Source organism: Monodelphis domestica, chromosome 5, assembly GCF_027887165.1.
Source record: "Monodelphis domestica isolate mMonDom1 chromosome 5, mMonDom1.pri, whole genome shotgun sequence".
Taxonomy (NCBI): Eukaryota; Metazoa; Chordata; class Mammalia; order Didelphimorphia; family Didelphidae; genus Monodelphis; species Monodelphis domestica.
In genome coordinates this window covers 184,437,423-184,451,220 of record NC_077231.1, presented here as the reverse complement: position 1 = coordinate 184,451,220, position 13,798 = coordinate 184,437,423, and the positions used below count along the sequence as shown (strand labels likewise).

The 13,798-nt window shown below is 34.4% G+C and overlaps 1 protein-coding gene across 1 annotated transcript in view; it reads right to left on the bottom strand.

The window, feature by feature from the left end:
- MET (MET proto-oncogene, receptor tyrosine kinase) overlaps positions 1 to 13,798 on the bottom strand; it is a 161,697-nt gene that overhangs the window by 36,038 nt on the left and 111,861 nt on the right. Inside the window, exons 8-11 of the mRNA XM_001368109.5 lie at positions 13,642 to 13,778; positions 12,508 to 12,669; positions 11,530 to 11,629; positions 7,026 to 7,244 (exon numbers count right to left, since the gene is read on the bottom strand). Of these exons, the coding sequence (XP_001368146.3) occupies positions 7,026 to 7,244; positions 11,530 to 11,629; positions 12,508 to 12,669; positions 13,642 to 13,778 (618 nt within the window). The remainder of the gene's footprint in view (positions 1 to 7,025; positions 7,245 to 11,529; positions 11,630 to 12,507; positions 12,670 to 13,641; positions 13,779 to 13,798) is intronic.

The window sequence follows — 13,798 nt, the reverse complement described above, 5'->3', positions numbered from 1 at the left end:
TTAGATCAGGAATGTGAGACCTCTACTCCACCTCTACTTAAGCATACTTTAGAGGAAGATAAAGTTGTAAACTCCTTGCTAAACAATGAAAAGTACTTAACCCATACTTATAATAAGGCAAAAAACCCTTAAGGTGGGCCTATTTTTAGATCTAATACAAAAGAGTGCTAAGTACCTATAAAGGTTAGGCAACTTGTAAACTTACAAGGGACAAAGAGTTGAGAACTTACTCAGAGATTTTAGTCTACTCAGGTGTGAATTACTCAAAAGTTTAGTCTACTCAGGTGTGAATTCAGAATGGTCTGTCCTTTGGAAAACATCTACTATTATTGGTAGATGTAAGAACTTAGGGGAGGAGACATAGGAGAAAATTCTCTTTAAAAGGAGATGAGAAGCTGAGAGCAAGGGACTCTCTCAGAGAACTCTCTATGGAGATTGAGCTGGCCAAAGCTGAACTGGTGTCTCTCTGAACACTAGAATCTTGCTTGGACAAATCTTGTGGTGAGTTGATAAAAGACTGACTGATCTCTCTTTTAGGGTTTTCAGCCTAAGCTGGCTCATGCTGGCCTAGGCTGGTCTAACCCATTTCTCATTATTTCCTTTTTCTCTCTCTCTCCCTTTCATTAATTCCTCATTTGTATTAATTAAAATCTCTATAAAACCCAGCTGACTTGGGTATATTTAATATTTGGGAATTTTCCCCTGGCGACCACTTTATATTTGATTTAAAACAAGACACTGTCTTGAAACCATATTTTCTGTGGTCACAATTTAAGCCAACCACTCTTTTATCTGTAACAGTTTATGACTCCACTATTTTAATTGTAACAGAGAAGGGGAAAAGGATATATCTGAAAAAGAAGACTATGGCCAAACACAAGATTTCAATATAAGTGAAAAGAGTCAGCACTAAAACAAAAATAATTAAAACTAAGGCAAATGGTACATAAAGTATTTACTATATGCTAAGTGGGGGAATGCAGATAAAAATGGAGGCAATCCCTGCCCATAAATAGCACTGAATTCTAATAAAGAAAGCCAACACATAAAATCAACCTCAGCTGGGTGGTGGAAGGAAGAGATAAAGGTATGGGGGGATGGTGGAGAAAGTCTGGAGGGCCAGGCAAAAAGCTAATACTCTCTTAGACTAGCTTAGACATTAATTGAAGCATAATTTCCAGATTGGTAGAGGTTGAAAATCCATTGTATTGTACCCTGATCTGTTCTGGACTTCACATTTTTGGAAGGACAGTGACCTCAGAAACCTTGAGTTGTTTTTAACTCTGCTTCTGTCACTTGCTTCCTCTGTGACTTTGGACAACTCAAGTAACCTCTCCCACATGTAATTTCCTCATCTATAAAATGAAGAGTTGACTTAGATGAATTCTAAGGTTTCTTCAAACTTCAAACTATGTTCCTATAAAATATTATGAACTTGGGGTTATTCTAGAAGAGAATGATCAGGAAGATGAAGGACCTTGAGATGATGCTATCTAATAATTAGTTGAAGGAGTTAAGGGGAGTATGTAACATGAAGAAGAGGGGATATGGGTACATGAGAAATATCCTTTAATATCTGGGTTATCATGTTGCAGAGAGAACTGATTTGTTTTACTTGGTACCAGCGGGGAGAACTAACTAGCAATAGTAGGTTGAAGTTAGTAGCGTGGTACTTTAGGTTCAATCTAAATAATTTCTTAGAATAGAATAGCTATCTCAGAGGGGGAACTGACTTCCTTGGGAGTTTGTAGGCTCCCCTTCCCTAGAGGACTTTATGTGGAAGCTTGGAAATGTAATTAGATATTGTAGTAAAGGTAAAGATTGAACTAGATGATCTAGGAATGTTTTGGAATTCTCAGGTGGTGTGATTTTTTTGGGGGGGAGCAGGATCATTTGTCGGCCTAGTTCCTTCTATCTTAGTTAATTGCTCTATAATTGACCATATGACTTCTCACTAGACCTTGTAAATTATAATATTTGGACTTTATTTGTGTTTAGCCAAACTCCTGATATATCCCCTCCTGGCTTCTGCTGGGATAAAAATTCTAGCAAGATACACTACAAAAGATACTGATGCTTACAAAATAGAGGAACATAACTATAACATTTTATCAGAGAATTAGGAAAAATAATATAATGCTTCCTTTGCTGTTCTTTTATTTTCAAATGATCATCAGAAACCAGTGAATGTTTACTTTGCTTAAATAATTAATGCTAGAAATAAATTCGGTGAACATAGAATGGTATATTTATCAGTTTTATGGGAAAGGAAGGAATTTAAGACCAAACAAGAGATAGAGAACATTAAAAGACATAAAATGAATAATTTTTATTATATTAAATGAAAAGGTTTTGGACAAACAAAATCAATGCAACCAACATTTTAAGGGAAGCAACAAACTGAGAAAAAAAATTTTTTTTTTTAACCCTTACCTTCCGTCTTGGAGTCAATACTGTGTATTTGCTCCAAGGCAGAAGAGTGGTAAGGGTAGGCAATGGGGGTCAAGTGACTTGCCCAGGGTCACACAGCTAGGAAGTGGCTGAGGCCGGATTTGAACCTAGGACCTCCCGTCTCTAGGCCTGGCTCTCAATCCACTGAGCTACCCAGCTGCCCCCCTGAGAAAAAATTTTATAACAAAATTCTCTGACCAAAGTCTAATTTCCCAAATATATAAGGAACAAATTCAAATTTATAAGAAATCAAGCCATTCCCCAATTGACAAACGGTCAAGGGATACGAATATGCAATTTTCAGATGGAGAAATCAAAAGTATAAATAATCACATGAAAAGTCTTCTAAATCCCTCCTGATTAGAGAAATGCAAATCAAAACAACTCTGAGGTACCATCTCATATCTAACAGATTGGCCAATATGATAGTATAGGAAAATAAAAAATGTTGGAGGGGATGTGACAGAATTGGGACACATGCATTGCTGATAGGATTGTGAATTAATCCAACCATTCTGGAAGATAATTTGGAATTATGTCCAAAGGGCTTTAAAAGATTGTATGCCCTTTGATCCAACTGTATCACTACTGGTTTTGTACCCCAAAGAGATAAAAAAGTATGTACAAAATTATTTATAGCTATGCCTTTTGTGGAAGCAAAAAATTGGAAAATGATGTAGTGTCTCTCAATTGGGGAATGGCTGAACAAATTGGGGTATGTGATGGCGACAGAATACTATTGTGCTATAAGGAATTATGAACTGCTTGCTTTCTATATGAACTGGAAAGATTTCCATGAACTGATGCAGACTGAAATGAGCAGAACCAGGAGAACATTATACACAGAAAGTGAAACATTGTGGAATGATCATATATAATAGACTTCTACTAAGAGCAATGCAGAGATCAAGAACAATCCTGTGGAACTTATGAAAAAGAATGCTATCCACATGTAGAGCAAGAACTATGGGAGTAGAAATGCAGAAGAAAACATATGATTTATCACTTGGTTATTTGGTATATCATTTGGAGTTTTGGTTTTAAAAAGATTACTCTAGTACAAATATGAACAATATGGAAACGGGTTTTGAGTAATAAGACATGTATAAACTAGTGGAATTGTTGTTAGCTCCAGGAGGGGTAAGAGATGAAGGGAGGGAGAGAACATGAATATAACCATGGAAAAATATTCTTTAAAATAATGTGAAAAAAAGAATTAATGCTAGAGTTACCTGGTACACAACTGTAAAATTTCATTATTATGAATAATATTTAATTTAAAGAAAATTAACATCATTTTAAAAGCACATACTGATAAACATACATTTATGAGTCTGTGCTTATAAGAGTCAAACTAGAACTGTAGCTAGGTGGAAGAGTAGAGTGTTGGACTGGGCCTTGAGAAGATTTGCATTCAAATATAGCTTCAGGCACTTATTAGATGTGTGACTCTGAAGTCACTTACCTGGTTTGGCATGGTTTCTTGAAATATAAAATTGGAATAATAATAGCTTCTCTTATATTGAAGATCAAATTAAATAATATGTAAAAATTCTTTTCAAATCTTATATTTGCATATATTAATGCTCACTATTTATTATTTGTTATAATAATAATGTTTCTTGATCATTGTCAGTCTTGGCTAATTTCCAGTTTTGGTCATAACCTACCCAACATATTGTTGAAGTTTCAAGTGTATATAGAAGAGCAACTGAGCCTACAATCCTGTTGGGATCTTTCTGGATATACTTATTGTTTTGGGACCATTGATGGATGAAGGGTAGCCACCTTCTCTTTTGCCAAGACATTCTTGGATTCTTGGCTGCTTACATACTATGGGCTTCCCCAGAAACACTGAACAAATCCCACTTTGACAAGAGTAGCTTCCAGTTAGACGTCATTTTAGGATTACAAAATGTGTTCCTCATGGGAAAATAGGAAGCCAGGTAGTTATGACCTAGTTTTTATTGATGAGATAACTGATACTCCAAACAGTTTGATGTCTGAGTTGCTGTTCAGCTCAGGGTTGCACAGCAAAGCAAAGTTGGAGCCAAGTTCAAATTTACTCTTTCTGATTGCAAATATAGTACTCTCCATTAGTCCACACTCTTTCCTGATCAGATTCCATAGATAAGTATCACGAATGAATACATAAGCATATAACTTTATTTGCATTACAAAAAACATACTATGTGCCAAATGTTGTCACTGATTACAAATACACAAATGTCCTAACCATGAGTTACACAAGCACAGCACAGAACAAGTCTTTTCTTCACAATGAAACATTCAAATTTCCCCCCACGAGTTGCAAACATTGCTTCCTCTCCTCCTTTCTCTCACTACTCATTTACCTCTGCTGTTTCAAAGGCAGGCACAGATTTTAATTTACTTGATTTCAGTAATTGAAAAAGGGCAGAGATTAGTATTAGAATAAGGAGTCTTCAGCTGAATTCTGTCTTTCACACAGTACATTTCCACTTGAGCATAATTCACTTGGCTCCAATTCAATTCACGGAAGGGAAAGTATATGAGAGGGAGGGTGACATTAAAATCATACATTTGAACACAGATGAGAATTTTTGCTGCCTTCTCCCAACCACTGGCCATCTCCCTTGACTTGCCCCATGAGATTGAAGGCATTTAAAACAACTGACAGGCCAAACAGTCATCCTTTATGGAAATAAGAGAGAAAATCGTTTTGTGTCAATCTGTATGAATCTCTTTGCTCTTGTTGAAAACTGTGCTAAATGATTCTGAAGATAATCATGTCAAATCATGTTTTTCTTAGTCAAGCAAGTTTGGGAGCCCTGAGCAAGAAATGGTAATTTAGAGAGAAAGAACTTCTCTTTTCCATATAAGATTTGCTTAGAGGGACAGAAAAAGGGACCATTTATCTCCAATCCCCAAATCCTGGATGAAACAACTAGAAAAAAAATTTTTCCAGATTGTAAAAATATTCTCAAATACAATTTCTTGTTTTCATTAAGATGAACCAAATGGATTCTTTCAAATGGCAAATACAGTAATTTGTTGAATGCAAAATATGTCACACTAGATTAGTTTTATTGAAAAAAAAGATGTGATTAAAGTTCTTTCCCTTTGTAAAACTAATTAAAGAAGTAGATGAAAGAACTTTGGTTTGGTAGAGCAGTTTGTTCACTGAAGCAGGCTACCATTTAATTTCATGCTGCACTTGTTTAATTATTGCAAAAACATATTTTTGGGGTATGCACATGTATGTGTGTGCATGTGTGTGTGTGTATATATATATACATACATATATATACATATATATGTATATATGTATATATATATATATGTATATATATATATATATATCTGAAAGCACAAACTGTGGCCCAGATGAGAAAATACTGCCAGAAAAGGATTCTGGTCTCAGAGTATTTTCAATGCTTAGAGACAAACCAATATAGTTTATGTTACTTCAAAGGAGGATAATCCTTGTGTTCATACTTGAGTCCAGGTAATCCTTTGGAAAAATCAATTCTAATTATTTGAGTCAATTTGCTGATGGCTATATATTTTGCTGTTCCCAATGACAAAGGTAACAAATGGGAATACAAAAACACGCTACTACTATGGTTATCTTGTTCTCTTTTGTTTTCCTATTAAAGGCCCAAACTATTAAAGCCAAATAAGGACATTTGAGATTCGTCTCCAGTTCTATTATTAACTAAACAGTGTAGTCACTTAGTCTCTTTGAGCCTCAGTTTACTTCTGAATAAATAAGTAATTGAGATGATGAGGATGAGGATGAGGATGAGGATGAGGAGGAGGAGGAGGAGGAGGAGGAGGAGGAGGAGGAGGAGGAGGAGGAGGAGGAGGAGGAGGATAGCTATAAGACTTTAAAGCTTGGAAACTATTTTACACTCATTATCTCATTTCAGCCTCACAACAACATTGTAAAAAAGGTATAATTATTTCTATTTTATTTTGGAAGGAACTGAAGCTTTGTGAAATTAAGTGATTGGCTAGGGTCAAAGATTAGATGACCGCTAAGATTTCTTTAGTCTTAAAACTGCCGTTATTTTACTATTCCCTTCTATTCAGAAGACAGTATCCCATGAAGAATTTCATGCAACCCTGGTAGAATTCAAATTCCATTCAGTAATTAGTTGTTCAGACATGACCACACCTCACTACAAAATTCAGTGATTATAAGGAAGTAGATAGTTATAAATGATGGATTTACTTACCAAGAATGTCAAATTTTATCTTTCAATCAGTACACTTAGGGGTCCAGGAAAATATATTACATCTGCAGGATAATGTATTCACAGGGAGCTTTTAATGGATCTGTGCCTAACACTTATTGTTACTTTTTTATATGTACATAATAAGAAAGGGACCCCCCCATTCTTCACAAAGAAATAGCCCACTATTAATACTTCCCTTTAATGTTATGCCAAAAAGATTTGTGTTTCAGAGCTTAGATATTTGCTGATGTAGAATGTGTTATAATTAAAGAATACAATCATTTCACTCTTACAACTAAAAAGCCAATTAAGCTCAAGTTGGAGATTTAAGGGGGGCATTTAAGCATTTCTTACCTTAATTTCCAGTACATTTTCATTGCCCATTGAGATCATCACTGGCTTTTCAAAAGGCTTAAATACAGGATTATGGACATAAATGAGATCAAAGTAAGTGGAATGGATACCATCAAATATGAAAAGAGCTTTTGTTTCCAAGGGGGGTTGCAGATTTAGCTGTTGTAAGGAAGGAGTTGAACAACATATTATCTCTGAATTAGAGCGCTGTTTACATGCCTGTAGTGAGAAAAAATTAGCCATAGTAAATAAGCCGATCAAAAAATTAGGCAATATTAGTAATAACTTTCACATTTTACAACTATATAGGACTCAAAACTGTTTTTTAAGCCTCCAATTTACTGGTTAATGTTAAATACTATATCTAGCTAGAACACACATTTATGTAAAGAGTACAGGGTATTTCTAAGCAAAATTGAGATCAGCTTTACCTGCCTAGAATAATCTATGCTGTCAGTTCTGAGGCTGGACCTCCTGTTTAGGTTCCCCTAATTATTTTCCATTCCTTTGAGAACAGGACAGGGACACAAGGAGGGATATTACCTCATCTTCCTTCACTTAAATAAAAGCCACTAGAGAATTCTGCATATTGACAAATGTTCCCTTCCCAAAGTCTGTGCCATTTTCACTGGATGACCCTCATGCCTGGAATGTTCACTTTCTCATCTCTGCCTCTTTGCTTTCTTGATTTCCTTTAAGTTCCAGATAAAATCTGACCTTCTATAAGAAGTGTTTCCTTATTCCCCTTAATTCTACTGCTTTCCTACAATCAATTATTTCCAATTTATCCTCTCTCTAGCTTATTTTCTTGCTGTTGACTCTCCCACTGGGCTGAAAGTAGGGACTCTTTCCTTTCTTTGTATCTCCAGCACTTAGTACACTGCCTGGCATATAGTAGGCACTTAAAGGTTTATTGACTGACTGTTATTGTTGGAGAAGTTTCCCACTTTGATTATATATTGTCCTGATTTTTTACTATATAGCTAAACAAGGGGACTTAAGAATCCTGATTTCTGACATCTTAGGAAATGTGATTTCCTATTGTTGATAGTGATTAGATCAAAATATTTATTTATAAGTACAATGAGTGATTTTCCAAAGTACAATAAAACCTTTTATTTCTTTCTCTTATATAAGTATAATGACCAGTGCAATAATGTAGGAAGACTTAGGAAATACATAAAATGCTCAAAAATGACACATTGGAATTGAATTTAGACAACTGTAAAAATTCTATATTATAAAAATTGTTTAAAAGATATATTTAAGTTGGACTCAAGAACTAATTTCCACAGCCATTAGCATCAGTCTTTACTAAACCTTTATAAATGTGATGAATAGGGATAATTTTATTGCAGGTACTTCTATCTTTAGTGCATAGTATAATGGTGATTCATAGTAGGCAATTCATAAATACTTGGTGAAAGAGAACCTTGAAGAATTGATGTGTATATGAGTTGGGACTGAGAGCACTGGCTATATTAAAAGAACTGGGTTCTAATGCTGTCTCTGCTGTTCACAACTTGTGTGACCTTCAGCAAGTTACTGAACCTTCCTGAGTCTCAAGTCCTCATCTATAAAATGAAGAGGATTGGTCTACATGACCTCTGAGCCATTCCAGCCATTTTTGGGGTATTCTAGAACGTTTAGGCAATCTAGTGAAGCCTATGGAATCCTTTTTGGAACAATTTTTAATGCAAAAAATATATAGGAAGGACAAAGGAAATGAATTATATTGAAATCTAGTTATCAAATTTAAAAAAAAGGTCATGGATTTCAAATCAGGAATCCCCAATCATAGCTCTTTTGTTGTTGTTTAATCATTTTCAATTGTGTCTGACTCCTTAAGACTGCATTTGGAGTTTTCTTGGTAAAGATCCTATGAATGGTTTGCCATTTCCTCCTCCAGCTCATTTTATAGATGGGAAAACTAAGGAAAATAGGGTTAAGTGATTTACCCAGGGTCATACAGCTAGTAAGTATCTGAGGCCAGATATGAAATAAGGAAAATGAGTTTTTCTGGTTCCATGCTTGGTATTCTCTCTACTGTGCCACCTAGCTGCCCATGATTCTAGCTCTACATCTGTGGTTTCTTTACCTTAGAGGATGCCATATACCAACCCAAGATAGCAGACAATCTATAGTGGATTATGTCTGGGAATATGCTTGAGGCACATTAATGTAGAGAAACTTGCCCAGGGTCACATAATTAAATACCAGAGGTAGAAAGTGAACTGAGAAATTTCTTAATCCATGCTTAATATTGTCTACCCACCATGTTTCCTCTACTATAAGAACAAATGAGATATGAATTTGCTTTTTTTATTCTTCTAGATATATATGATGCAATTTAGCTCTATGCCAAATTAGCATCATGATGTTCAAAGTTCTTTACTCAGCTTCAAAAATGAAATTGAATTAACTACAAATGAGCAATTTTACTGTCATCACAATAATTCTATATATAAAATAGAGGAATTTGAAAACTACATTTTGAAATGCTGACTGCTGAAGGAGAATATGCATTTGCAAATCAATGCACAGTATGGTTAGAAAGTGCTTGACTTCTTTTTTAAACAATGATTGCCAATATAGAGGCAGATTCAAGTTACTGTGGATGGACACTGACATGACTCGTGGACATGAATCATAGCATCACAGGCCAAAAGCTTCCATAGATCAAATTCATCATCAATTTCCACAGGCAACAAAACATTTCAGAAGTATAATTTCTTCTGTTCATAAAGCAATTCAACAAACATCCATAATATAATCTTTTAATCTCTAATTCTGATGAATACATATATAGAGAGATCTAGCCCATACTGGGCTAATATTTTTGTCACTGAACCAATAGAAATTGGCTTTTGTTCTCCAGATACCAAACACCCATCACTTTCTTTATTCAGGTATTTTGATGGGTTATGAAAATAGATAGAAAATTTGTCATTATTTAATTTCCCAGACCTCTACACAAAAATCACACATATTTACACATACACGCATAAATGCATGTAGATATTTTTTATTTGCTGTGGAAAATTCATGAATTTTCTATTCTGCTAAGAAATGCAGATGTCCTTTATAGCCACTCTGTGGCTATATGTTAAAATAGGTTTCAGAGTCCTTTACTTCAATTGTTTGCTCATTTGCCATAGCACAGTTTCTCAGGAGTAGGATAAAAATCTAATAATACTTCAGAGGTGATGCAATGTGACTGATTGAGAAGGTCAAGAGAAATCTCATTTGAGATGACCTTATTGTTTTGTAATTTGGCTTGACATATTTAGCACAAAATTGGCCTCTGTAATTGAAGAATATGATGGCTTTAGTTCTAAAAAAATGTTGGGATAGATAATCTAAGAAGCAATGCTGTAATTCAATTAAGATAGTTAAAAAGGCAACATCTTCAACTTTTATTTTAGCTCTACTGTTGGAGTTGTGGTAGAAATTAAAACATGAATATTCAGCACTGACACTAGCAAAGTCATAGAAATCTAATTGGCTAAGCATTCCACATAAGATGAAACAGATAGAAGAATCAACATATAAAATTATATAATACCAGTAATGGGTCCATAAGTTTTAAGAGGGTATCTCATTTGATTATTTTATTGTTGCATGCATCTGTAAATAAAATAAAATAAGATGGATGTTCTTCAGGATTAGGTCATCATGAGGTATTAAGAAGGCTGAGGAACAGGGCAGAGAGGTCAAGAAGCAATGCACTTGCTCCATTGCTGGATTAATGAAATTGTGATGAGATCAGGGAAACTTCACACCATTCATTGGACTGAAAAGGATACTTTTTTTTTTCTAACACTTTACCAGGGAGAGAAAAATACATTAATGAGAGTGGAGAGAACAGAGAGGAAAAGAGAAAGGGGAGAGAAAGGGAGACTGAGAGACTGAGACACAGAGAGTGAGGTGTGTGGGGGGGGATAAGGAGAAGGAAAGAACAATCCCCATCCCATGCAATGTCCTTGAACACAAACTCTTTTGTTAACTGTTTATTTTTAAACCTTTACTTTCTATCTTAGATTGAATACTGTGAATTGGTTCCCAGACAGAAGAGTAGTAAGAGCTAGGCAATGAGGGTTAAGTGACTTGCCCAGGGTCACACAGTTGGGAAGTATCTGAGGCCAAATTTGAGCCTAGGACCTCCCATCTTTAGGCCTGGCTCTCAATCCATTGAGCCACCTAGTTGTCCCTTGTTAACTGTATTTTAAAAACATCATCTTAGGTTTGTAACCATTATTCATGTTCAAAGATTGTGTGTTTAAAAAACTAAACTGAAATTACTCAATAATTTCAGTGATTTATATTACAAATGTAAAATTTTGCTTAAGTTACACAGAAGGAAATTAGTTAAAGTATTTTGAAGGCAAAATCCTAAATCTTTTGTTAAATGAAAACCAGCCAGGTTGGTAAACATACAAACAAACCAACAAACAAAAAACAGGAAAAACCCCTAATTATAAGAAGTACTATTAAGGGTACTCACCACTGTGAAGTTTCTTTCTACTTGAGGAACATTTATTACCATCTTGGGAACACTAGCAGAATTTAGGTTTTTCCCAAAACCTGTTATTGTGCTTCCACCACTGATAAACATAAAATAGAAAAGTGATAATATTGAGAAAAACTACAGCATTTAATTTTACTTTTCAGTGAGCTTAAAGGCAAATTTATGCAGATAATGACTTACAGTCAGAATAACTATAAATTTAGAAACTTATTAAAAGATTAAAGTTGTTCATTGGAAACAACTTTCTTAGCTTTTTGAAAATGTGTCAATGTGTATATATTTAAAATCATAACTCATAAATTTGAGAATTGCATATTCTTCTTTGATTTGCTAGACTATACAAAAGAATCATCTCTGAAAATAAGTTGGATTCTGGCTTTTGAAAGAAAACTTAAAAAAACTGCCTTTCGGCATTTGCATGGTAGGGAACTAAAATGAATTCATTTTTCTTTGTTCTTTAACTGAGAGAGCTGGAGAGTTGCAAGAGAAAGGAGCTAGATTGATTTGATTCAATAAGATACTGATTTAAAGGGAAGCTATGCCCGTCTGCATAAAGGATGTGTTCAGGACAGTCAGGGTGAGAATATGTTGAAAAGTGGAAAAATGAATGTGGTTCTACATTAGTGTGTAAGTAAAATTATCAAGGAAATTCATACAATACACGAGTATAGGTATGTATACAATATGTATATATAAATATTCCATTCCTCTGTTAATCTGTTTTGCTGGAATCAATGGAAACATTTGATAGACTAGGAGGGAAATGTTTTCCTACATGCAAAGTAACATTAACAAATTAAACTGTGCTCAGAAACTGAAGAAAATCCCTTGAAAACTTGAAGACTATCTGCAAAATAAATGTAAGGGCAACAAAGCCAGAGATAAAATTGCAATTTCTCTTCATTATTCTCTAGTCATCTCATGTCCTTTTTCCCACCATCTACTTTTACTTACCTAAGAAAAGATTTGGTTGGATGGATTTCATGAACAACAGGGTCCTCTTTGTATGTAAAACTGTAGGCTTCTTGATTGGCTAAGTCAATTTTCATTTTAATAGGGTACTCATTTGGAATGGTTTGAGGAGGAGTGTAGCATTCTAGACTGCTATGAGACACACTGGACAAAAAAAAAATGAAGGGAATAGGCATCTATAATTAAAGGGAACAAATCCTTTTAAATTCTACATTCTCAAATTATATGAATAAATATGAATATTGGCCAGACATGGTTTCTAAAAGGCAATTTCTGATTTGGCAAATAATATTAAAGTAATAGTAAAACCATATGGCACTTTGTAAAACTGAAAGTTTTACAAATCATTCTATATACATTGTATTATTTGATGGTTATAAAAAACAAGGGACCATCTTCTCCATTTAACAGCTGAAGAAACTGAGGCTTAGAGAAGCACCCCTATAATCTTGCACATCATCACAGTGTTATTAAGTGCCAGAAGCAGAATAGGAACCCAGGATTCTCATGATTTCAAGTGTCCCAATGTGCATTGCTGCCTCTCACAGTGCTTAGAAAGAATCTCCTCATTTCAGGCTCATCATGGTTCAATGGAATAAACTTTTAACTGTGTATGTGTGTATAGGCATACTTATGCATATATATATATATATACACACATATATAAAACTGTTACCCTAATCTCTTGCAATGTTGGTGTTTTAATCCTTTTATTTAGTACTCTATATTTTTCTATATTCAATTACTGGAACCATTATAATTTTGTTGAGCATAAGTATCCTCCTGTACTCTATATCCCTCCCCCCCCCTTTTTTTTGCAATGATCTAGGATAATTGGTTATAAATCTGAAAGAACTGTTTTTTCTTTTTTATATAGTTATTGGTTACCATAGTCCTATAGGTGAAAATCAATAAAAAGCAGTAGGAAAAAGTAAGAAAGATGAGTAGAGTAGAAGGGAACATATAGAAAATAATTTACTTAGTATAAAAGCAAATGGAACATTAAAAAACACTTTTCTGCACAAAAATTGCCATTTGAAAATTGTTTGACATTTTAATTTAGAGACAGATTCATTTGCCTAAGTAGATATAATAATTGAAATATATTTACAGCACCTTTTTAAAATACACGATTTTCCACCAATTGAAATACATCTAGAATTTCCACTGTTTAGATATTTCCCAGTTAAGGTAAGTAATGTGCCACCAGCCTTGGGACCATAGCTTGGAGAAATATTTGTTATTATAGGATCCTGAAAGCAAAACAGAAAAT